The sequence below is a fragment of the Gallus gallus genome, chromosome 3, assembly GCF_016699485.2.
Source record: "Gallus gallus isolate bGalGal1 chromosome 3, bGalGal1.mat.broiler.GRCg7b, whole genome shotgun sequence".
Taxonomy (NCBI): Eukaryota; Metazoa; Chordata; class Aves; order Galliformes; family Phasianidae; genus Gallus; species Gallus gallus.
In genome coordinates this window covers 58,300,626-58,328,531 of record NC_052534.1, presented here as the reverse complement: position 1 = coordinate 58,328,531, position 27,906 = coordinate 58,300,626, and the positions used below count along the sequence as shown (strand labels likewise).

Below are 27,906 nucleotides of genomic sequence, written 5' to 3'. Positions count from 1 at the left end.
GGCTTCTAAACATTAAATCCATATATCAGTGTTACTTTTATAGTGATTAGATCAAACAATAGTAACATACACACCAAATCCTAAAATGGATTGGTAGAACTGCATCTTTAAATCTATTTTCTCTCTCTTAGCATTTATTACACAAAGATTAAAAAAAAAAATAGGCTTCAGGAGGAGCCAGGAATACATGTTTACTCTCCCTTTAGGGACAATTAGAGCAAATATACACTATGCATTCAGGTTATTATTTTTGTACATTTTCAAAGGCTTTACTCTCCTGGGACAATTTGTGGGAAACAGTATGATTTGCTTGATTTCAAAGCCAAGAAAATTCATGAAATAAAGCAAAGCTAACAAATATCCTAAGCTTTGCATTTTTACATCTGTTTTACAAGTTTAAGTGAGAACAAATTGCTTTGCTATCAAAATCATGTATAGTTTTCCCATATTTTATTTTTCAGATTTATCCCACTAAGTTTTAGCTTGCTGTTCACTGTAGTCGTACGAAAGTGAAAATATATTGATGTTACATAATCATTTAAAGAGTATTTCAAATGCTAGATATTTTGGAAAATATTTCAACTTCAAAGAAATACATACATTGAAGAAAAACCATAACAAAAATGCAATGTATTTAGAGTTAGCAGCATTGTTATTATGTAATTATGGGTCTAAAATGTTAGTTGCCATAACAACTTGGAACAGTTCTGCATCCACTATAAATCTTTTTCTCTCTCTTCATACGTATGCTTATTTTTAACCCTGTCTTCCTCCTGATGCACTTTTTGCTAGGCAACCTCATTAGCTGAATTCCTACTGTGTCAGACTGGCAGATACGATTGCAGGCATTCCCACAGCTAAACAAACATATTATCAACACAGAAGCTGCCAGATGCACCATATATCTTATAAATGTGGGTTTGCACCACCTTTAATTATGTTCTCTTCTCCTGGAGAGCAAAAAATTTCCAAATTTTTCATTCCTTAATAAAGTGCTTAAGGACTTGAAATTACTATATCATGCCAGTTAACAGCACAATGCACTGTAATTTGTGCATACACTTATTACTATACGGCAAGTCATAAACTTCAAACTTTAAAAACACTAAAATGAAATTGTATCTGTCTTCTACAATTTTAGAAAGTTGTACTATCTCAGAGTACATTAAATCCCTGAAAATGATTTATTTTACAACTGTATTTAAATTAAAAACATAGGCAAAAATTGAAGAAAATTTGAACAAAGTTGCTTTTTACCTCCTCTCACTCTCTCTCATAGATCTCCATTGTTGTCATGCATGCTACTTATTTGTAGAATTCTCATTATAATGAAAAGCCATAACAATAACAAAACTGTCTACATTGCCCCAGGAAACTATATAAATTAATACTACCAACATGAGAAATCTATCAGAAAAAATTGTGCTAAAATTGTGATTTATAAAAAAGGTGGCATAAGATGAAGACATTTTGCTAAAGTTACACTGTGAGCAAAGCAACAGTGCCTGCAACACAAAAGTAACACAAGAGTCAGAACAGCTGTGTAATGCTTCAGAACAAAATGATTTTTCCAGTGATCTCCCAGTCTCAATTCCAAGAAAGACCATGACAAAGACAAATCCGCTTTCACATATAAGGACCACAAGCCAGAAAGCTCCTTTGTAGCACTGTTCAGAAGCAAGAAACCCTATTTAAAATGTATTTCACTCTTATAGAAAATAAGAAAAGTGGATTTAAGAATTTCATAAAATCATGGAATGGCTTACATTGACAGGGCCCTCTGTTCCAGCAGGAACATCCAGGGCAGGGTGCCCAGGACCATATCCAAGGGGCTTTTGAAGGTCTCCAAGGTGGTGACTCCACAGCCACTCTGGGCACCCTGTGCCAGTGTACTGTCACTCACACAGTTAGAAATAGAAAATAGAGAAATGCTTTTCCTGATGTTCAGGTGGAACCTCTTGTGTTCCAGTCTGTGCCTTTTGTCTCGTCTGGACACAGGTGGCCACTGAAAAAAAGCCTGGATCCATCTTCTTTGCACTCTCCCTTTAGGAATTTATACACATTGGTGAGATCCCCCAACTTCCTATATCACTGATGCATAACATCAAGAATTTGAGCACATTTAAAGTAACATGGTGCTAGAGATAGGCATGGAACCTACCAGACCAAAGGAAGACCATGACTGAAAGTAAAGTACCTTGTAATAACTGTGTATCTAACCCAACAGTCAAGAAAGAACTCTTGGCTAGACTTACTCTTCTAAAACTAAAAACACCCATTCTTGGTAAAAACATCTAATGGCTTAGTTAGTGATCTAGTCTTTTATTTCATTCAGAATTAAAAGACAGGCCATGACATTATGAAACTCAAAGCACTAAGGGAACTGGCCTTCACTTCTTCAGTTAGGCAAATTTATCACTGCATTACATCAACTTTACCAGAACAAAATCCAGGCCAGAAAGCTGAATGGTCTCTTTTTTCCCTCTTTAGGATAGGGCCACAAAATCCACATCAGAAATAATCAACCTAAAATGACAGCAATATTTATTCTATTTATTTTCTGGTTTATAGAGCAATAAGATAAGATGTTAAGTCAAGCTACTGTAAAAAAACGAGCAAACAAATCATCCTGCAAATTCCACATCATTGTACATTGTGCTCCAGCATGTCCACCTACTCATGGAGACCCTGATCTTTAGGACTGCTTTCTATGAAATTCATTTGGTGAATAACTTTATGATTTATATTTCAAAGACCAATTAAGGATTCAGTGAATAACTTACATCTCATGAAATTGACAGAAGATTAAAACTTGGGTTTTTGTTGTTTGTTTTTTGTTTTTTTTATTAGCAGTCAAATACGTATGAAAACGTTTGCCTACTCTGTTACTTCAGACTTCCTTAGCGCATTACTTTATTAGCACACAAATGTGCTATGGGAGGGAGTAACATGAAACAGATAGTTCCATCCTTAAGATATTGTATATATACACATTAATTTAAGCAAACAAACTGATTGCAAGCCATCTTGCTGCACCTTTGGATGCTCTTTTATTGTATCACCTTATTCCTATATGCATAAGGACAGTTTAAAACATTACAGGAGAGTGGAAGACACAGGTAAGACACAGGTCAGAGAAAAAAAGGAGAAGGGATGGCTAAGAAATCACAAAGTACAAAATCAGTGTTTTTTATCATTTAGGTGATGAAATAGAACTAAAAATAGTTACCATTTTAATTAACAGAGGAGGTCAAATAAAAACATCATTACATGTAATTTTTCTTCCTATTATAAATTTCCATCAACTACAGAGGCATGAGAAAAGCACGCAAATTAGTGTAGGCATTTTAAAAATATTAAACTCACTTGCTTATATCATGTAAAAAATATTCTTTTTCCTATCAATTCCAAACATGGAAAGAATTAGTATACAAATTAATTTCAGTTCTTTGATCAAAGTTTGCGTTCTTCAGATCTATAGCATTTCAGATCTTACAGGAAAACTAATATGCCAATGACATTACAGAACAAAAGCTTTGTTGTGATAATTGATGAATTAAAAGTAACTTTTGTTTAATGCTTAGCATAAAACATTTCCTAATATACTTGGAAATGATCTGAAGACAGACCATATAGAAACTCAATTCAGAAATGGAAAATAGAAAACCTTAGTGGTCCAAAATTAAAAAGAAAATAAGAACTTTATTTCCAAACTGGCCCATTCCTTTTTTCTGTCTTAAATTTTATTATAAAATATAAATTTTTAAACAGAATTGTAAAATATTTATGAAACCAGCCAAACAATTTAAATATCCAGTCCACCAGCTTCACACCAGCTTCAGATCTTGTAATCTTATCAATAGAAATCCTTCACTTCTATTTTCAGCTTGAATTAATTGTAGATTTTCTTTCTTTTTTTTTTTTTTAATTTAGCTGTTAAATCTAGTTCAGAATCTTTAGAGAAGTTACTCACCAGACCAGAGTTTTAATCCCAAATTTACATTTTATATTTGAAGTAAGGGCAAAGGCAGAAGGACAAACAGAAGGACAGATGGAAGAATGTACAGAAAGTTACATTTAAAAGCTATTTGACTACTTCTTGTAACATGCTAATTCTGAAGTATCATAAATGTAAGTTCCATAAGATTCTGATGTGCATCATTCTAAGCATCCAGGTGTGAAGTCCTTGGTACAGGAAAGACATAGACCTGTTGGAGCACGTCCAGAGGGGAGCCACTAAAATGATCCAAGGGATGGAACACCTCCCTTTCGAGGACAGGCTGAAAGAGATGCGGCTGTTCAGCATGGAGAAGGGAAGGTTCTGAGGAGACCTGATAGTTGCCTTTCAGTATATAGAGAGGGGAGAGGGGGTGGTGTCTGTAAGAAAGAAGGGGAGAAGGGGACAGACAGACTCTTTTGGAGAGTCTATTGTGATAGGACAAGGGGAAATGGGTTCAAACTAAGGAGATATTTAGACTGGATATATGGAAAAAGTTTTTCTTTACAGTAAGGGTATTAAAGCACTTGGAACAGGTTGCCCAGAGAAGTGGTGGATGCCCTTTCCCTAGAGATATTCAAGATCAGGCAGGAGGGGCTCTGAACAACCTGATCTAGCTGTAGGTATCCCTGATCATTGCAGGGTAGTTGGACTAGATTGACCTTTAAGGGTCCTTTCCAACTCAAAACAGTTCTATGATTTTCTCTCTGAAGGAAACAAAGAGTTTCTTCACTGTTTTTATAATTAATTCTTTTCATTTCCATTCTAAGATCTCAGATATAAAACACTACTTTTTAGCAGTCACAATTATTAGCTATACATTCTTGCCAGACATTAATAAGAACCTGCTTGTTACACATAAAAATTTGCACCAGCTGAGCCCACTGTCACCACTGCTGAAAAAACACCACCCATCACCTCACTGTGCTCACGTCCATTGTTTGGTCTCCAACAACATTCAGCAAGTGTTGACAAATGCCAGTGGGTGCTATTTCGTCCACATGGAGGAATTCAATTCTACACCTTTGCTTCAAGTGCACTCCCATGTCAGACACCATTCTGTCAGACTGTCCCTCTGCTGCCATCTGTTGCATGACATCAACATGTAATGGAATACTGGTGAGAAGGTTCAGTCTCTACTGCCATACCCCCAACACCCACCTCTATACTGTGAGCCAAAATAATAAAATATGAGGCATTACTTTTGATGGAGCCCTCAGAAAACTTAAGTAAACTTTCAAATGCATCTTCTTCATGTGTTCCTGTAGTGATGGTAGATCCTGATGAGTGATATCACAGCTTTCTTGAGGAACAAAAGTGACACAATCACAAATGCTATTATAATTAAGATTTCAGTTAAGGATCAAAGAGATGGAACAGATTGGATGCAAGAGACAATTAAATACAAACACCTTTGTTAACAGGAAGCATGTTAAGAAAAGCCATGCAAGTACATTACGATAAATGTTCATCTATTTAAGTCAGACGTATTTGAAAGTCTCTCCCAGCGTAGAAGTCATTTAATGTCTCCATGCAATCTGGTACTGGTCAGCACATGACTTTTAAAAGAGCAAAGATTTTCCTCAGTTGTTTTTTCAGAAGTAAATAGGAAACACCTAGCAAAGATCTGTATAGCACTGCTTACCTGTTCTCCTAACAAACCTACTACTTCTGATTTATTCATGGAAAAAAAAGGAAAAAATCCCTCACTAACTATGATTAACCATTAACTATGATTTTCATTTGCCTTCTTGTAGCCTGTTAACTGATACTTGAGCAACCTGTTCAAATCCCTGGTTTAATGAAGGTCTGGACAAAGTACAGTTACATCTGTCAAAATGGCAAATAAATAAATAAATAAATTTAAAAATTATCCTCTGGCTATTCTATCACAAAATAGTCGAAACTCTAAAGTATTACTGCTTCTAACGCAGACTATCACAGATGAAACCCCAGAATGAGGAAGCTAGCGGTAATGCTAGCATAACTTTGGACAATTTGATATGCTGTTTCATATGCTGCTTCCTCATTAAAAACTTTTAAAAATTACTGCTTAAATGTTCAGATATAATACCTGGAGCAGCAGTGCTGTGTCTTATTGCCCACTGCAGCCCCCTCAAGCAGTCCACTCTTCTTCATAAGAACCAGACAGATAAGTATCCATCCTGGCACACAGCAGGATTAAGTCCCATCCTGAGTGGCAGGCCCCTGAAGGAGTCACAAGCCTCTCTCTACAGCACTGCTGTGACCTCCCACATTCTAACAGCCAACTAGACCAAAGAAATGGAAAGAGGTGAGGTGTTATGAAGTGTTCTAAGCATGATCACAACTGCAGCGTCAGGTCTTGACTCCACTCTTAGGGCTTGATTGTTGATGCGCGTAATGGAGAATGTGAGGTTATCCTTTGATATCTAAGAAAGCTTAAAGTGAAGGGAAATATGTCTCAGTGAAGGATGAAGCAGCTAAGTTTGATGATAATCACAGCAGAGTGGAGGAGTACTGAGGGATCATCCTGGCATAGAGATGCTGTTGAACTCAGCCACACCACATCATGATATCCCAAATGTCAAATCAGGAGGTTTTGGCCACCCCAATACAGGTTTTGAAATGCTACCACTCTTCTAAATATCGAAAAATAAAGTCTTTCCACCAGGCAATTTCCTGAAAATAAATGTGAAATTAAATCTTCTCAAAACAGACAAGGTAAGGCCTAGCTGCCTTCAGGATTTTGAAATCCACCTTGCTACTCACTTTGTACCTTCACAGCACACGTACATAAAATCACTTCTCCATTTGAAATGGCACAGATCTCTCTGTTTTCAGATTGTATATGTGGAAACCTAAGTATGTAGATAAAACCAGTATCTGAGGTAGGCCAAATTAATCACTGATAAGTGGCAAACAAAATCTAAACTAACTGACACTGTTTTAATGTTAACTTTCTCTACTGGGGAAAAATATATTAAAATAGGGTTAAGAAGAATTCACATCACTTCTGTTTATAACTACTAAATATTACGATGTTGTCATTGGTTGGACTTAATAACTATCATCACCAATTCAACTCCTTCCTTATGCAGCCACATTCTGGTTATCACCAGAAGAACTGAAATTTCTTTAGCATTGACTGGAGAGATCATAATTCTTTAGCCTAAGAGGCACCCATTTGAATCTTTAACCTGTCTCTGCTCTTTCCAATTTGTCAGCATCTGGGTTTGAAATGGACACTATTACAAGGGTAAATGTTCACTGCAGTTACAACTATATTGGCCTACCTACAATTCTACACTCCAACTATTATTCACATTCATGCTTGGCTGTAAGACTGCCTGTGACCCCAAAGATCTTCTCAAGTCACTGCTTTTCAAGCCACAGTGCCACAAATACATTTAATCATAAATGGCTGACTGAACAGAAATATTGAAACAAAGAATACTTGTTTAAAAATTAGTTTTACAATAAAACTACTTTTGATACCACTTTCATCCCATAATATTGCTCTGATGACAATATTGTCAACTGTCTCACAATGACATTTTCTTTAAAATGGCATAAAAAGTTTTATTTCACTTCTAGTCTTAAAAAACTCCTACCTCATGCAATGACAAATCACATCAAAAAGCTTACAGTTTTAAAGCAGAGGACAAAAAAAAATTCACAATATAAAACCTAGATCATAAAAAAAATATCAAGGGTTTGATTCAAAGGGACCTGCAAACAGTTGTTTCCTACACACTTAACATCTACCAACTTTTCAGCAATTGTTTCTGATATTCCAAGTTTTTAGTGCTTTATTGCCCATCTCAAGGATGGGTATGATGTTACTTTTTCCCAGTTCTGAGGAGCTTCCCTCTGAAGATGTCAAAAATCAGCCCCAAAATAACATTGAACAGTTCCTCCAGCACTCATGCATCCCAGCTGCTCCTATAGACCTGTGCATGTCCACGTGATTTAGTGATCCATAACTCCGTCCTCATCTCCTACATGTAAACTGAGGAACCTGTAAGGCCTTGGGCACAAGTCATACCGGAGAAAACTGAGTCAAAAAAAAAAGCATCAAGTATATCCACTTTTCACTAGGTCGCTAATCTGACTGAGCAGTGGGCCTACTCTTTTCTTAGCCTTCCTCTTCTTGTCAATGTAGATGCAGAAACCTTCCTTGTTTCTCATCACATCTCTTACTAGCTTCAACTCCAGCTTAATTTTAGCTTCCCTGACTCCATCCTTGCATAAGCAAGCAATGTCTCTGTATCCTCCCCCAACTAGCTAGTCCCTGCACCTGCCTCTGTGTGTTTACTTTTTGTACTCAGGCTCAGTGAGGAGCAAGAATTTCATCTTAGACGGCTTTCTGCCATGCTTTTTCAGCACTCTGCACATGACAACAGCCCATCCTTTAGGCTCAGAGAAGCTGCCTTTGATCAACCAGCTCTACTGGGCCCCTTTGCCCTTCCGGGCACCTCCCTGCCAAGCAGGTCCAAATCTGCTTTTCAAGAGCACCAGACATGAATTCTGTTGCTCAGCTTAGTCACTTCTCACAGGATTGTAAACTCAAGTCACATGGTCACACAGTTGTTTAAGCTCAAGCTGTCTTCAACCATCATCCTGTTCTTGATAGATGAGCTATAGCAGATACTCAAATATAACATCACTGGTGTTGATCTGTCCTCTGATCCTCACCTGCAAGCAATCTACTCTTTTGTAGTTTTACTTCTTTCACCCTCCTTAATCAAAATCTTTACATAAATCCTACATGAACATTAAATGAATGTAAATTCATGTTTATATACATTATACATGTAAATTAAATTTCATAAATATCAGTAAAATGAATTTTATATAAATGCAAGCAAATTTACATAGTAATTTTAATGGTTTTTTTCCTTCCCATATTAGATCAGCTGACAGGATTGCAAAATTTATTTATTCTTGAGGGAATCATCTGTTTTTATGTATAAAGAGTTCCTGGTACACATGGGCCCATTATTCCTTTAAGCTATGGTATACAGGGCTTTTAATTGAGTAGGCTGCATTTGCCAGACTCAGCAGTTTTCTTTGTATAGTTACTTGCTCCCAGGTAACCATCACTTTTTAACTGATATCATCATGTTCCAAATCCATTTAATAAAGTTCAGCATGAACATATCACAACAAAATATTTTCAACACAATTGAGAGCTTTTTGGACTATACACCTGGCAGAAATCTACAAAGAAGGTACTTAAGAGGTTCTCCACATCTTGGGAGGGTACTTATGCATGAACCCATATATCCATTGTATGATTACTGAGATTAATGGACTCATCTCTTAATTTCATACAGGATCCAACCAAGGGCATTTGGCAGGACCACGCAATGAAAAACATGGGGCTGACAGGGTGGAAATTAGATGGCATTAATCAAGAAAGACAAGCTGCTGCTCACAAACAGGTGGCATGGCCTAATAACTCCCTGTCAGGCTCTCATTTTTATGCAGCTCCTCCTTCTAGCTCCTTCATTCTCTAATGCTGCTGGCTTTGATGCTAGTCAGAACTATCCATGAGTCAACTCAATGCATAAAGTCAGCTGAATTCAAGAAAAGAACAGCAACGTTTTCTCTGGGATAATGAGTTACGTCAACTCTCAGTAAGCTCTGATGAGTAAAGTTAGCTAGAGAAGCTAGCTGAAGCATGAAGGTGGGGAAGAGAGGGACTAAAGAAAAGCAAAATAATCTCTTTTAGCAACAGTAAGGTGTTAGGCTGTCTCACTGTGACCTGTGAAGCTGCAGCCTAATTGGAAGCCTGTATCAGCTTTAACTCTACCTGCAACTGTAGCCTAATTAGAAAGCAGAGCTGTTACTGCTGGTAAGAAGGAAAGTCACAAGAGCTCACCCACAAAACCCAAAGCACCCTGCTCTTAAATCACCAAAAAAAAAAAAAAAGAGCAAAAAAAACCCACAAAAAAAAAAAAAAAACAGATACAAATTGCCCAGGCAAAGCTATCTAGTGCCTGCACAAGGGCATTCACTTCCAGAACTGCAGATTTTATTCTGTTGTATGTCCATGAGTTCAGAGATATCAAAGTAATCCATAAGTTTATCACAATAACATGCACAGTGGGAGATGTGGGTGGATAGAACATAAAGGCTGGGTTAGCAGACAGAAGAAAAATTAATGAGAAGAACAGTTTCTTCTGCATGAATGTGTTGAGCTTGCTGATCCATCATTCATGGGAATTAGTTAAGAGAATCCAAAAGCATGACAGAAATGCTTAGTTTATATTGTTTTTTGACTTTCTCTAAAATAGTACAGCGTGTCTGATTTGTGTTTATACATGGCTACATTCTCTTCATCAAGGGAGTTAAAAAAAATCTTTGATCTAAGATACAGTAAATAGCTGTTACATACGGATAAATACCTCTTTCAGAAAGACAACAGAAGTTTTCATTTGGTTTTGTTCTTTTCTTTTTTTTTTTTTATACAATAAAATACCAGAGCAGTGACAAAGTACTCAAGAATCCCTTGCTAATCAGCATTTTGGTGCATACACGTTCCACACAACGTATCAGAGTCATGAAAATAGGCACATCCTCGCAATGCTGTGCAACACTGTCCCAGTGCCAACTTGGTAACAGGTGGAAAGCTGAGCCTCCTCTGCTACTCAGAAATACGAAGTTAGCTAGTATACCTCTGAAAGCCCTGCACTGTGCATTGCAAGTGTACCTAGAAAAGTGTGCTTTCTTTTTCCTTTTGAAAATAGACACCAACAAGGTAAAATGCAAACTGAAGTTAAAAACATGATTTAATTTGTGTTTCCTTCCTTGCTAGGTTTGAATAAATGTTAAATCTGACTACAATCCACCCATTGTTAGACAGAAGCAACATATTTTGGAACAAAAAATTGCTTTCCATTTTATAAGGTCGTTTAGTTTTTTTTCTTGTCATAGTGCTTTCATGTTTTTCATGAACTTAATTTCTGAGTACTATTATATAATCTATACTAAAACAATTTTAAATGAGATTACACATTCAGGTTCTGCGGGAGATTGGAAGAAAGGAAGAGGAACTTTGGATGTTACTGTATCTGAGGCAGCAACATCACCCAAAAAACATTCAGAAGTAAACAAAAACTTCAGTCACAAGACAAAGCAACAACTGCATCTGTTTCCATACCTCACATATGCTCACAGACCTGCTCTGTAACTGCCAGTAACTGCCTCTTCACAGTACACGTATACTTGCAAGTGAGGTTAGTGTGACCTCCAATACCAAGGACTTGCCTTTTCAACGTATCTATATAGAATGCTGGGAAATGGAACAAAAAAAAATCTCAGCCAGGATGCCCCTCCCTCTGAGGGAGAAAACAAGCTTTAGTCTGCACATAACGAAAAATAGCAATTTGAACATGTATCTGCACAAGTAATGATAGAAACTTTGAAATTAACTTCTTCACAGAGAGGGTGACAGAGCACTGGAACAGGCTGCCCAGGGAGGTTGTGGATTCTCCTTCTCTGGAGATATTCAAGAACTGCCTGGACGCCTACCTGTGCAGCTTGCTGTAGGGGGTCTGCTTTGCAGGGGGTTGGACTCGATGATCTCTGGAGGTCCCTTCCAGCTCCTACAATTTTCTGTTTGCCATTAGCAAACACCAATGATTGCTACATCAGCATGGACTTGAAGCAAAAGCACAACAAAGGAACACAAATTACATACTGAGCAGCAAAAGTGTTAGAGCTCAGAAATCAATATTTAAGCAGACAGGAAAATTTCAGATGCTACACATGGAAAACTGTAGAGGAACACTCCTCTTTCTTTTGTGGCTGTTATGTGGCTTCCTGAATTTTACCTCTTCTTAAGTTTTTTGTTGCCATTGGTTTTAGAGACATTATCTCTTCTTCAGTTTGTGTTACCATTGCTTTGGTTATGGGTACACAAGTAAGGTATTTACAGTTGTACAAGGCCCTTTACAACAAGTGGGACTGTGAACACTCTTGCACTGCGCTGAAATCAAAGCAGCCCATAGCTTCACTTATGCTTCCAAGAGGCTTCATCTCCCCTGTGACACAAGGGAAAAGTTACCCACCCACAAAGAATCACTACAACACTTTGCCCTCTGCCTGCCCCATTTCTGGAGATTATTCCTTAACAATAATCTGTATTAGCAACCAATGTAAATTACTCATTCTACTACGTTTTTTTTTTCACCTCATCCTGACGTAACACTATTATTAATTCTTCATACATGATGGTGTTATTACTTCAGTGCTTTCCCCAGATAGCTTCCATATCATATTTATTTTCCCTCTTATTGGTAGTAAAGTTATTTATTTTCCATACAGCTAATATAGTTTCTTCTACATCTCCTACTGAGCAGCCTGCAGTTACATTATAGCTTCAATCTGGCATTCATTAGACTACTAAAAATTACACACAGGTGAGTAGGAGGGAAAAATGAGGAATAAGGTTTCCAATCAGGTCAATTTACAGAAATGTCAACATTGCAGAAAGGAGCAGCCAGAAACATGTGAGCAGCAGTAGAAAGGGAAGGGAGGAAGCCACCCAGATTTGCAGGAGATAGGAGCAAAAGAAGTACATGTGCAGTATTTGTCCTTGTCTTGTCTGTGAAAGAGTCCAGCCAAACAGCGCCAAACAAAAGGAACAAAATCACTGGATATGCTTGCACCATGCTATATTCTGTGGGCAGGTACAAGAGAGATGTGCCCATGCTCTGAGCCAAACGTGGCCACGCATGGCCATGTAAAAGAAGCAGAACTACATTACCTCAGGCTTGGCCCTTAACTATGTACCAAGATAGCCAAAAATCCTAAGGACAGGTAAACAACTGTTATCTTTGGAGGAAGGGGGAGAGGAGGATTAAAAAAGAAAAAGAAAAAACCCATACAACATAAAACACATCCCACCCTCTTCCCACCAAAAAAAAATTAAAAACTTTAAAAACAGAATCAGAGAGAAATCAAAAATAAATCAATGGCAGGACATGAGCACAACAGCAGCCAGCAGACAGTACTCGTAGCACGTGAAAGCTGGGCTGGCTTCTTCCTTGTCATGAAGGTAAGCAGGGAGAATCCACACTTTGGCTTCCAGCCTTGCAATGCTATCAAGACAGAAACTTCAGGTAATGCCTCTTACTGACAGTTCCCCCAGGCACTAACTTAATTCATGGAAGCCAATACATTTCCACTTGGTGCAGTAAGAGCTGCCCAGAAATGGTCACAGTTATGACCAGTGCTATCTGAACTTCCTATGATGCTGAGACACAAAGCTAAAGAGCTGCATAATGGATAAGAATGCTTTTGAATGCTGGGACAACACCAGCATATGGCAGTGTAACTTTTGGTACCAGCATGGAAGAGGTAGGTTTGGCCAAGTTTAACCTACTTCTTTGTATGTCTACGCATGCAAACTTCATCTCAGTTTAATTAATTAACCCAGAGAAAGAAATGAACTAATGTACTTAACATATTGTACAAAGAAAGAAGGAAAAAAAAGAAAGGAAACAGTTTTTCAGAAGGTAGCATTTCATACACCTTCCACTGGAGTTTGGTTACACTCTGGTCAAAGTATCTGACAGGTTCTAAACAGAAGTGAGTGCAGTAAAATATATTAATTTGAGGCGTACAAGCAATAGCAAGTTATTCAAAAACAAATGAGCTTTTTGAAAATCAGTATTGCATGAAAGAAATACTATGATGAAACAAAATACAGTCTTACAACTTTAAAGGTAAAAACTTTTCTTTCCCTAACCCTGTGCCTAAATTTCCTGATTAACAAAACTTGGCTTATCTAAAAGTAAAAGAGCACAACTACACCCTACATTATCTCTGTAAAGCCTTCTCTGCGCTCCTCTTCACTTTATACCAAGCTAAATATTCTTGAGAACAACAGGGAACCCTTGGAATTGGTCAATAGATTGATTAATGCACTGTACTGAGCAAGCCAAACAGGATCAGGATGTTTACAGGTGTTCTTTCGGTAGACATTAATTGCATTGCACTAACAAGATAGGTTTCTTTCTGCTAAAGATGCTACTTACAAATAATTCAGACAAGAAGCCAACCATAAAGGTTACTGAGTAAGAAAAGCAGTCAAATATGCTCTTTCTGATAAAGTAAGTATATCAAATTGATTCAGCTCTGTAGCATACTGACAAGTTAAATGGGAAAAAAAATACCAGTTAACTTTTAGGGTCAAGGAGTCTATGAAGAAAAAAAAAGTTTAAGTAAAGCACATCTACCCCATTACATAAAGAAATATAAAAGGAAACAATCAAAAATTCTTACTAGCCCCACACACAGATCCAAGCTTTTACAATTTATCACATATGTAATGACTCAGATAGGCTTTCAGTGACCAAACTTCAAACCACTAGCTTCCCAAATTGCCTTTGTCAATACATGGATCAATAAACAAATTCCCTTGTGCATAGTTCCTCTTATCTACTACATTTATACTGGCAATGCAATCCATACACCTGCAAAATCTTAAAGTCAGTAGTCAGCTGCTCAGTGGGCTGGTAAACTTTGTTAGTTTGTCTGCTAGAATAGGGAGACCTGGAAAGTGTTCTAATTGAACTTGCACAATAGAAAGTATTAATTAATGTTTCCAGGAAGAGCAGGGGCTTGCTGGTAGGGAGTGGGCTCGGCATTCCATACCTAACTGAAAAGCAGTCTTCTTTCAAAAGCCTCAGAAGCACCCAGCTTTCATCAAGTACTACTTCCCAGTTCACATTTGTTTCAGAGCACACATACATAAAAATTGGATATAAATTTTTTTGTGTGGGTTGGTGGTTTCATTTCTACAGGAGAAAATCCAGGTTAAAGTGAAATAAAAGGCCAAAAGTCTCATCTATATGACCTACACATTACAGCTTTCCTTCCTGAGCCACGTTCATACAAAAAAAATCTGTATTATAACAAATTTCATGACCTTCTGGCTCTTCTCTCTCATTTACACACTTCATGAACATGCTGGTCCCTGCACAGAAATTCATTTCGGGTCATGCGGGTGACATAAAAGCTATTTCAGTTCTGCAGAAGACAGAACTTCAGAGGCACACAGCTAACCTTCCAGATCACAACAAATATCTCAGCTCTAATTCATACAGGAAAATTAAAGTTGCACGCAAATTTAAGCGTGTAATTTTTGTATTTCTTTCAGGCACCCCAGAGGTTTATCTAACCTCTGAGCCCATACATACCACCAGCTCACACACCTCCTTCATCAGCTACACCAGAGCAACAACTCTTTTTACAGCCACATGTCAAACTGGATCAATAAACTGATGAATGCCAAATTCTTCTTTTTTTTTTTTTCCCCTAAGTTGTTGCTTTTAATCCATACTTGTTCCCTGACCCAATCTGCTGCACAACCATATGCACGTCAGAGCAACCGGGAGTATGCAGCAACATCAGAATGCACCTGGGAACGACAGGATACGGAAATGAGCAGCCATGGACATTCTGCCTAAAATCCATGCAAAAGCAATTACCATGAAAGTGTGGCTTAAGACTACTTATCAACACACTTGTCATTCACATTGCCCTTCATAGCCTATGGTCTCCATTCTGAGTTAACCAAGCAGTCTTCCACCAGGGAGCCCAAAACATCAGCCTAAGCCTGAACCCACAATGTTTTATTGTTCTTGACTGGGTTTTTATTTATTTATTTTCCAAAGAACACAGTATTTAGCTTTATTCTTTAAAACAGGGCAACATGCAAGGTCATATGTCATTTCTGCAAAGTCAGAATTAATTCCTTCAATATTATTCACTGTAAAGAAATAAACATTTAATTTGTGAAACAATTTAATACCAAAGTAAATCTTCAGAGATGTAATCTGTTTTCCGTTAGTCATGCTAGACAACAGGTGCAACCAGGGACCTTTCCCACTATTATTAATGTACTTACTGTGGATTTATAGAAAAATGACTCACAAAATTACTATATATCCCATCCAGGCACATTATCTATCTGTCTGAAAGATCAGAAAGAAGATGTCCATCTCAGGACATTGTTATTGTCAGCTACAATTTAGGCATTCTTCAAACTGCATTTGTATCCAGGAGGGTAATAGCCATTACATTAAAAAAGACCTTCATTAAGTGGTTCCCCATCATGCAGGCCATTACAGTTTCTCATGCCCTGACCCTACATAGCCTCAGAATAATTCTGCTTTTAACAGGCAAACCAAACAAGGTAAATAAACTATCACCTCTAAGGGTAGAAACATCTGCAAATATATTATTAACACAGATAAAACCACCCCCTCGCAAACCTGCAGTGACATAAGAAAGTGCAATTATTTATGTTTTCTTCTACAAAATGAAATTATCCTCACATAATGAATAGTCCCCTAATACAACTGGAAAAAAATCTATATCCAAAATTGGATTTCATCTTAACAGCATTCTCTAATTTCTATCTTGTCCTGAACAGTATATAAAATTCATACATCTGAAAACACAGGCCTGCTCTAAAGGACTCATTGCAACATACAGAAGGTGTCTGTCTCCCTAAGAGGTTTAAAGACTATTAGTTAAGTACTTTGACTTCATTTTCATCACTGTATCTACAAAAATGCAAAACACTCAAACACCAGCCTCACCTCATACAAAACGCAAGTTTCACGTTGTGGAACAGTTTCTACATAAGGAACAATTAAATAGACTTGGGTTATTCAACCTAGGAAAAATGATGCTGGAGAAGGGTATGTGTTTTATAGTAAAAGCATTGTAGAACAAAAAAACAACTACAGTGGAATGGCATGAATAAGGAGATTAGAAATCACCTTGGCTCACTTCCTATTAAGTATAAGACACTAACACACATCAAACAGAAACAGCATGTAAAACAATTAAAAAGAGATTATTCTTCTCATAATCTGTAGCAAACACTGGCACTGTTACAGGAGCCCACTGTAAACTGCATAGGAGCCCACGGAGAGTAAAGTGAGGGCAAGAAAGGAAAAACATTAACTCATTGAGAACGTTAGGAACAGAGAGTTTCTGTTTGAGGAAATTCCTTAATGCAAAGCAGCGGGAAACAGAGAGAACATGCTGAGGACTTAGCACACACTTGTCCTTCCTCTATAGCGTTCCTTAGGCAACTACTAACAGGCTCCCTCAAAACCAGCCAATCTTTGGCTTAATCTAGCACAGTCACTTTTATATCACACCATGGACAACAGGAGTTTTCCAAGGTTTTTACAGGTAATCCAAAGGTTTTTATCATATAAGCAGCAATTCTAGCAATCTAGATGTTGTTATTTGAAGCTGCACAGAACCACCTTGCTCTACACATTCATTTTATTTCTAAATTAATCATCATATACTGCACTTTTCCCATAACAGAAGTCAAGTGGCTTTTGCCTTCACTGATAATTTGGGAAATGCAATGTAGGTCATTATAAAAAAAAAAAAATCTGAAGTTGCATTAATTACTCAGACATAATTACACTTGTCTTGCCAATAATGATTACTATGCTTTCCATTATGCAATGCTTTCCCATTTTCAAAGTCTTCCAAAACATGTGCCATTAGATCTGAAATTTCTTATTTATCCTTCTCCAAAGCAAAATACTGACTCAAACCTCTCTCTTAAGTCAAAAGATATAGAATAAAATTCAATCCCCAAATTCTCCCTTTTCCCATTTAAAAACTGAAAAAGAAACAAAGCAAAGAAGAAAAGAGACAAAAAGGACAGGTTAAAGAAAGACATTTTGAAGCTACTGAAAACTAAAAATTGACATTTGAAAATTGAATATAATGTTTCATGACTATAACGATTCTGGACAAATCTGATACTACTACAACAGAGCTCCTTCTGGGACAAAGGAATACATACTTCTCCTGCTAAAGGCAAGGCTAAGATCTCATACTGGATTCCAAAGAGATCTAAAAGACAAGGACTCCATACAGTACAAAGAATAACCATGAATAGGACTTTAACATGGGTATTAAGGAGCTTCATGACCATCAGAAGGATTATACAACTTAGAAGAGATGTAGGGACAACCATCCCCACCTGAACACCTCTGTTTCTCCACTGCTTTTCAGTGGAGAAAAGCTCCACTGCTCTTCTTTCATTCTCAGATTGCACAGGAAAAGAGTGGGGCTTACTCTGGTCCCTAGGAGATAGCTTAAAAAAAAAAAACAAAAACATTTTGCAGAAGTCAAAGCAGCAGCAGTTCAATTTTACCTGTACCATTATTACCGTATCATTCTGCACTTGGACAACTGCTTAATGAGTGGTGCTTTCTAACCTACAATTTCAACAGTAATCAGGTAAGTGGCAAGGTCAGCCATGTTAAAAAACAAAAAACAAAAACAAACAAACCAAAAAAAACACCTGCATGGCAGATTATTACATGCAGTCATTTCTCTTCTGCCTTTGCTCGAACTTCCTAACCTCCTGCTGCTCCAATTTCCACAAGCCAAACAAACGAACTCAACACATTCTGGAGCTGTGTTACCTACTTAGACTTGGTGTAAAATTGAAGATTGTCTAGACAATGTGCTATTCCAAACAAAAATCAACTTCAGTATAAGGACATAGCGTAACTCTTCAGTCTAAAGACTGAACTTCTGCATAATGTAATCAGATGAGACTCACTTGTAGTCTGGATCTCAACTACAAAGCATTAACATTTTTAGACAGTGATTCAAAAAGTGTTGAATTATAATAAAAATAAAAATCGGAGCCTCTTCTGTATCTGTTTTGGATCAGTTCCAAAATACCCAATTGTTCTGTTGTATTTTATCAAGTAGCCACAATTTCACGCACACTTGTGAAAGAAATCTTCCTCCAGAAGAATCTGCATGCTATACTCATAGGAAACAGCTCTGTAGCAAAACTAAACAGAAATCAGTTGCACTGAATTCAGAGAGCACTATGTCACTTCACTCTGAAGCCTGTCTAAGGATGGCAGGTATGATGTTAGGGAGATGCAAGAAGCTATCTTGTCATTTAGATTCATTCAAAATAAAATTCCTCAAATTGCTGCTCTTTCCATACAGGATGTACCTGAAATCTGAGAATATCAGATTTATATATTTTACAAAATGCATTGCAATTAAAATACCCACACCATCTTAACAGAGTGCATAGACTCTGAAAAATGTAAACTGGAAAGTGACTAGTTTCTCCCTTCTTAAGGAAGATATTATTTTGAATTTGTTAATACAAGACTATCAGCACCAGGAAAACTGATGCTTCAGGGCTTAAGTTTATACCAACCTGAACCATCAAACAGTCCATTAATTATAGCAAGGAGTTTGCTTAATACATTGACCTCTTTGTAAGTCATGGGTCATAGTAACAGGCACTATGTCAGTGACTCCACAGTAGGGGAAATCCAGCTATTTAGTAGTTAAAAAGTAAAATTACATATACTAACATCCATTAATAATCCAAAACAATACATTAAAAGAAGGAAAGAAATGATTAAGTGGTTAAGTCACTCCTGTGTGTCAACATTTCGCACTCCTCCTCCACACATACCCCAATTCACAAAACCTTTCAGATACAAATAAAATAGCCATGACCTTTTTTCCTCCTCTGCATGATTAATTGCTTAATGTACTATTAATTGGAGAATGTAGCTGAATTTCAAATGCTTTCATTTTCTCAGCGTATCACGCTATCTGGGAAGCACCGATTAAGCTGTTCATCAAAGGTGAGCAGGCAAGGTCATGTAGGCTGTACCTCTTCAGTTATTCATTACCTGTCCTAAATAGTAATTAACAACAGCAATATTTCCATAAATCAAAGCTTTTCTGATTACCTTCAGATGATGATCAGTTTGAGGGAAAGAGAGGGGGGCAGAATGAGTTTCTACATTTATTCTTTTTTTTTTTCCCCCCCACCATTTGTTCTATTACATGCCTGAATTATTCAACTGATATATTAGCTGTCATTTAAGACACAATTTCACTGTGAGTCAACAGGAAAAAGTTTTCCCTTCCCTTCTCCCTTGGCTATGTCCCTCACACTCCCACTTTAAAGGGGGGATTTCATCTAAGAAGGCCTCTCAATTACCAAGACTTATTGCTATATCTGTCATTTTTGTTTCTTCTTATTACTACCACAAACAAATTTAAAGTGGAGATCACAGAGCACAGCCTTAAGGCCATATTCAGTGAAATCTGGAGTTTTTAATACAGAAGCCTATTCTTCCAAGTATCCATATGATTTCTTACCTTGAGGCATCTCAGGTGGTAAATAGTGAGGCTCTTGAGCACTGACATGTACCCAGTCGAAGTCATCATACAAGTCTTGATGGTAGTCACACGGCCCCGGACCATCGTCAAAGGAACATCCCCCTAGGGAAGAAAGATGATGTTAGTTATAAAAGCTACGCTTATTTAGAAGTAGAGATCCCTCCAAGATTTTTGCTAAGGCATTAGCCCTGGGTGCACAATTAAAGAGCCCACACATCTAGTAGCATAACTCTCAAAGTTGTCTGCACGCATCTAAAATCTACAAGCAGCTCATCCATCAATGTTCCTCTCTTTATAAGACGTCTCTGCTTCATGCAGACTATTTTCCCCAAAAGCACCTCCCATCACAACAGGAAATCACAGGCTGAGCCCAGGTGAAACAGGGCCTAGTATCTTCAACGTAGAGAGCAATGGGCTGTTCAGACCAGGGGAAAAACAAGGCAATGAATTAGGCTAGAAAAGTAACAGTTCAAGTCAACAACCTTGATGGACTGAAAGCATAAACAGTCCAAACACCAACTACAAGGAAATAGATACTGCACCCAAAACAAAGGCAGTCAGACAGCACAATTAAAAAGTTACCTAGAAATGAAATAACTACTGCAGAATGTATTTGGTAATCTTGTTTTATTAAATCCATCTAGTATAACAGAATGCAAATTAAAGGCACTTTTTCAGTGCCTTTATAACATCAAGTTGGGAGTGAATCTTGATCTGCTGGAGGATAGAAAGGCACTACAAAGGGACTTGGATGGACTGGATCAATGGGCCAGAATAAACCGTATGAGTTTCAATGGTTCCAAATGTTGGGTCCTGCATTTTGGTCACAAAAACCCCAGGCAACCCTCCAGGCTTGGGGAGGAGTGGATGGATGGAAAGGGACCTTGGTGTACTGATGGACAGTTGGCTGAATATAAGCAAGCAGCATGCCCAGGTGGCCAAGAAGGCCAACAGCATCCTGGTTTGTATCAGGAATGTTGTGGTGAGCAGGACTAGGGAAGTAATCCTGCCCCTGTACTCAGCATTGGTGAGGCCTTACCTCAAGTACCGTGTTCAGTTTTGGGCACCTCAATTCAGAAAGAACATAAAGGTGCTGGAGCAGTTCCAAAAAAGGGCAACAAGGCTTGTGAAGGACTTGGAGAATACGCTATATGAAGAATGACTGAAGGAACTAGGGCTGTTTAGTCTGGGGAAAAGGAGGCTGAGGGGAGATGCTATTGCTCTCTTCCAATATCTGAAAGGTACATACAGCGAGAGCGGGGTTGGTCTCTTCTCATTCGTTACAAGTGACAGGATGAGGGGAAATGGTCTCAAGGTGCTCCAGGGGACATTTAGGTTGGATATCAGGAAGAACTTCCTTACAGAAAGGGTTGTTAAGCACTGGAATAGACTCCCCAGGGAGGTGGTTGAGTCACCATCCCTGAATGTGTTTAAAAACCATTTGGATGTGGTGCTCAGGGACGTGATTTAGCAGCGGGTTGTTAGAGTTGGGTAGTATGGTTATCTTGCGGTTGGACTTGATGATCTTTAAGGTCTTTTCCAACCTGAGCAATTCTGTGATTCAGGGTTACGGTAACAACAGGTATGAAAACTTTACAACTGAAGTTATGCAGACAAGTGACAGGAAGAAAGAAGGAGGGGAGGAATACAAAAGGTGGAAGGGGAAAAAAAAAAACAAATTTACATAACACAGTAACATCCATCCTACCTCAATCTGTAATTTTTTACTTACTGCATTCTTCATTGAGAGCAATTAAGTGGAGTGGGAAAAAGAGAGAAGAAAATGTGATGATAAGAGGAAGAGATCAAGGTTTGAGACAAAAGAAACAAAGAAATCAAAAGAACACTGTCGAAGAAAAAGCAGACTGTAAACACAAAAAAAGGACACATGTCAGGAATACAACTTTGAAGCATCTGTTATTCCCATTCACAGTAAGCAGCCCTTAAGCATGCTAGTTCTGCTCAGAAAAAAAAAAAAAGCAGGAGAAATTGAAACAGAGAAAGAGAAAAGAGACATTTATCTTTATTTAGACAATATTTTGAAATTCAGGAAAAGTTATTTAAGAACTCAAGGGATAAACAACTGGAAATCAGAGGAGAAATTTCATGCATCCTCTCCTCCCTGTCCTCAGTAGTTGGTTATATCAATCCCATTAACAGCTATTGTTGCAACAAAATTTACCCCTTCTGGCTCAAGCCAGAAGATGAACCTGAAGTATAATAGAGTATTTCTTATTTCATAGCCCATTTGACTTTCAAACATAAAATATGGGACAAAATACTATAGCTCCCAAGAACAAAACAATAGAGCCTTATGGTAAATACCAGTTTCTCAGTAAGATGAGGCACCTGCACTTCTGGTGAATGCTCTGTGCCCACAAGAAAACATGATGCAGATGGGAAACAGGAAGGATGACAAGTAAGAGCTATAGTTATTGCTGCCTTCTGTACAACACACCAACAGCCTGGAACAAAGACTGGCCAGAGAACAAAGAGAGGACCAGGCATGCAATTCATCAAATTGAGGTTAAAATATTTTTACCTAATCACAAAGGAGTATTTAACTTCCATATGAGAGGCACAGAGTTTGCAAAAATCAAAGTGATCATCTCAGGGGATCTCCATTTTACTAAATTTCATCAGCAAATCTAGATGGTGTTCCAAAATAAGATAAGATTTCATGTTCATTGAGGGTGAACTTCCAATTCCCACAGTTTTGCAATTCATTCAGAATGTGTCATATATTCAAAATGACAAAACAGCCTAAGATTTAGCTAATTCTACTCCTCCCCTCCAAAACCACCAAGGACACCCCTTTGCCCACTTGTTAACCAGTGTACTGGTTGCTTGAGGACACCAGGAGTGCAAAGAAATCTCCATGTTGTAGAAAAACTCCTGCTAATACCTTGCATCATGAAACCTTACAGCCTCAAGCTCAGCTCCATTTCAGCAACTTTTTCAAATGTTACACTGTGACAACATAAGCACAACAACAACAAAAACTGAACCCGCATTTCACTTTCCATACTAAATTGATTACTACATCAGTGTCACTGTCAGCGCAAAGTGCAAAAGGAGAAATATTTATGCACCAGAGTAACATTTATGCCTTTAAAAGTTCCAAATCCGATGCCTTATTATTGCCAAGAGACTTCTCTAATTAACATCTGTCATGATAAAGCCAGAAACATTTAGAATATAAATCTTGTTCTTTGATTTAACTTACAATACACTGCTATGATCACTCTACAGCAAAAATGTACATTTCCTTTGGCATTTAATTGATAAATGAATAGTAGTTTCCCTTAAAGGGAAGTTAGCACTGTCTGCCATCCCAGCACCAAAATGACATATGGCTTTGAAGCACATGCCTGCAGGGCACCCATTACCCTTTTTAATGGTTTAAGTGCCCTCAGTATATAAATTTAAACTACCAATGAATCTTGTAGACTCATTTGGAAGATGAATGTTCTTAATTGCTCATCTTTGTGCCCACTATTAATTTTAGTTATCAGGACTCTGATTAGCAATAACAATGAGCCTGTTTTTAGGCAGCAGGCAATGAGAAGCTCCTCATGTGCAGCATACCACTGCTACATCAACAAAACAAGTGTTCATTTATCGCATACACACCAACAAAGTTTATCAAGATGGATTATTGACCAGCTGCAAAACACAACCAACAACTGCCTAAACCAGTGGCTTCCCCTCATGGGGTTACATCTCCTCCTCTTACCAACAACTTCACTTACCCATAAACATCAAGTAAAAGCCACTGCTATAGCTGTTTATTTAGTATAACACGGCGAGACATTTTAAACATTTGCACATTATTTCTTATTACTTAAATCACTTTTGGATCTCCTCTGTCTTAACTGCCCAGTGCCTGCATGTGATTTGAGCAACCCTTGGTATTAAGGTATAAAGTGTATGAAACATGTTGCATGGAAAACAGAAAGAGAAGAAACGATGGGCGGATGGAACCTGTAGTAATATACTCTGTTCACAACTATATACATTTAAAAATCTATCTTTCATCACTTAAAACCACTTATGATAGAAATACTCCATAGGCCAGGATTTCTTAGCGCCCCAACTCACATCTCGAGTCACTATTCACAATTATGTACCAGCGCTGTTCATACCAAAAAGCAGATCAACTTGATGAACATTCAGTACCTTCCAATGAGGATCAGCAGCTGAAATCAAATACACACTAATATCTCCTGCCCAACATTCCGCAGAGTCTGCTGATTTTCTCCCAATGGCAAGCTAGAAATCTTCAGCTCAGACAACTGCAGCTTCCCCTAAAACTCAATAAAAAGTTACTGCACTACCAACCACTTTCCAGTTACATATCACCACCACCTTCTTTTAGCTACAGCTGACGTAGCTGCAATTTATCTCCAACACTACCCTGCTACTGGAATGTGTGCATACCTATCAGCACACACAGCATGCTGCAAACATTGATTTGTGTACCCCTGCTCAATATCCCAGCAGGAAGTACACAGCGCTGACATTCAAACACCCTTGGAGCTTGCAGTGCCTAAATCCAGATTTACCTTATAATTCTAACATCATGCTGAAGGAAAAGGCAGCACTGAATTCAAAGCAATACAAATGATGGGTCCTATCTCAACAGCTTGGTGTGGGCCTGGGGACTGGCATGAAAGCAAGTAGCATCTCCTCCTGTAAACAATGCTGCTATTAGCTGTGGGCAAAGTCCAGAAAGGTCAGACAGGGCTCTGCTAAGGGGCAGCCTCACACTAAGCCCCAGAGAAGCAGAGGCCACAACCTGCCGCACCTCCGGTCACAGCAGTGGCATCAGTGATGCATTCAGAATAAAGAAAATCAAGCAGTCCAGCAGTGACACAGTCAGTCAACAGCACTGATGGAACCAGAAGCATGGAAAACAGAAGGAATTTTAAATCTGGGTGGTTATACTGTCAAACATCCCAGACCTATAAATGAAAAAAAAGAATATAAAACCACGACATTATGTTAGATTAACTTAATTTGTTCAGTTTTCGAGGAGGTATTTGTGAAACATTCACATTCCACAGAGGTAAAGCAAGCCAACAATTCACCATTTCCATCACTTTTTCCTCTAACCTTCACTGTGTTATGAACTTCAAGTTAAACACACCTAGAACTCTCACACTTTCCTTGCCAACATCCTTCAAAAGGAGAAGTGATAAATCGTGCCAGCCTCATAAAAATTTCCTGACCACACACCCGTTTTCATTTATAAAAGATAAGGAATCTTTAATGTTCATTATAGAAAAAAAAAGATATGAATATCTCATGTTAATTCTGGAAGTTAAAGCTCCACTAAATAACAAGGTCATTAAGATTAACCTAAATTTAATCTTAAAATCCCTAAGATTAATTTAAACTTAATATAAATCATATTATTCAGGTTTAAACATCATCTTTAAAAATATTTAAAGATACTTTAATTTAAAGACAAATTTAAAACATTTTTTAAGTATTACTGTGATATTTCTTTAGAAGCAATCTTCAGTGCTGGCACTGCTCCAATTCTGATTTCTCCTACACCTTTTTATATCAGCCCAGTTAAGATGAGTTGAATCATTTTTCCCCCACCAGTTTATTAAAAAAAAAAAAAAAAAAAAAAAAGGAACTTGCTACAAACTAAGACAAGAATATGTCAAGAATATGTCAGTAACTCCCATCAGTAACTCCCATAAATAAATGGATATCCGGTACAACTCTCCTGTGGCTTTCCAAGTCACCAGCTGATGTCAGAAGAGTGATTCAGGCTTTGAACTAATTGTCTTTAACAAATCAAGTGTTGTCACTACAGTCCTTAGAGGTCACATAACTTCTACTGCTTAGAACAGAAACACTCAGTTGCACATTATCTATACATCAAAATTCCAAGAAATTTAATGTATCCATGGAAGTTATTAGAAACACCATTATAAGATTACTATAGTGGAGATCTAATGACTTCTGGATGAACAAAACTACTCCTACAAACCACCTAAAAATTCTGTATGCCAGTTTTCGTATTTAATTAGACATTAACAACTCCAGTACCCTTTAAAATATACTCAGAAAAGCCATACAAATATATATATCCAAATATATATATATATATCCAAAACGTTCAATTAATATGAACTGATAAGACTAGCTGATGAAGAATAACACACATTTACTGGCCATACTCATACCATCTTTAAAAAAAAAAAAGACCTTTAAGAACTGGGAGTGGGAGGAGAGAGTGTATGTCTGGCCTTAACATTTCTAATTCAACAAAGAATGTATGTATTTGTCTTATGCCATCCCATTTAGAGAATTTATTTTATTTTATTTTTAAAAAGGATATATTATTTGTAACAACAGGAACTTTGAAGCCTCCTATAGTAACAATATTGAAGCACTGGAAGTCTCAAGTATGTTCTTGCTAAACCTGGCACTAAGTTTCAGAAACTAGTAACAAAGCCATGAAAGACAACTGCACCTTCTAGTTGTGGCATTCAGATAAAGAGATGGGAAATCTGTGTACCTGATTTAGTTTCTAAAGCTAACAGATTTTTATTTTATGTTTTGTTTGGCTTTTGGTTTTGTTTTTTTTGTTTGTTTGTTTTTTAGTGTTGACTACCTATCAGCATTACAAAGGATTTTTTCTGCCACAGAATGACATGTGTAGAACAGCAGCTGAAAGAACCCAAGTTTGCAGTTTACTTCTGAGATCTATTAATGCATGTGACTATTTCTGGTGTTATGCAAAACCTACTAGTAACACGTAAAATGTCCCGTTCCTTGGTTCTAAAGGGCTAGTTATAAGGCTAGAAGTTCATCTGCCAAAACCAAACAGATGACTAAGAAAAAACAGGGAAAAAAATCAAGTATGAAAGAATACCAGTACTACAGGCACACAACAAACTTTTCCCATCACAGCTTTTGCTTTACATATGGATCTGTTACCAATAGTTTCTTTGAGACTCATGTATGAAGGTGTCATACCAGGAATGAAATACTCTTTTCTCATCCAGTTCAAATGACTAGTTGGAACAAAACGCTCCTTTTATTCAATAGCATGCTTTTATTTTTCTCTACCACCTGCTGTAAAAGCATAATGACTAGCTCTAAATCTATCAAAGTAGATGGCTCCATGGTAAGAACTCAGTAGAAAATTATGTTTATCTGGCACGTCAGATAAAAGTCCTGTGAAAATTTAATTTTTTGCTTGCATTGATTGGTGAATTCAATGATTGAAGAGAGTAGAGGTACTGAAACAGGTCTCTCATCAGTCGTATATACAGGAATAGGTATTGCTTTTTAAAAAAATCACCCATCTACCACATTAATTTACCTGTTTCTATCATGGTATGCCTCAACGCACTGTGAGTTTTCATATTCTCAAGGCAATACCTTACAGCTATTACAAGCACTCTAAAGTATGCCAAATGCAGAGTATTCACATATCCATTAGGGATATACTAGGAATTGCTATTAAGCAATTTGAGAATAAGCATTAAGGACTTATGTTTAAATGTTCATGCTCAGCATTACCTACTGAAACACAGCTGAAATAACCCTAATTAACCAATGACATCTAAAAATATAAAATGTCAGATATGCTATTTAATTAAAAAAATACAATGAAAACAGTAACTCTTGAAGAAAATGAGAAGTTCTCCTTCACTACAGAAAGAAGTCAG

General features: G+C 37.5%; 1 protein-coding gene across 10 annotated transcripts in view; it reads right to left on the bottom strand.

Annotated features, from left to right (window-relative positions):
* Positions 1–27,906, bottom strand: part of PTPRK (protein tyrosine phosphatase, receptor type K) — a 391,069-nt gene that overhangs the window by 285,671 nt on the left and 77,492 nt on the right. For all 10 annotated transcript variants that reach the window (XM_015284457.4, XM_040697913.2, XM_040697914.2 and 7 more), the window contains exon 2: positions 20,189–20,311. In XM_015284457.4, the coding sequence (XP_015139943.2) occupies positions 20,189–20,311 (123 nt within the window). The remainder of the gene's footprint in view (positions 1–20,188; positions 20,312–27,906) is intronic.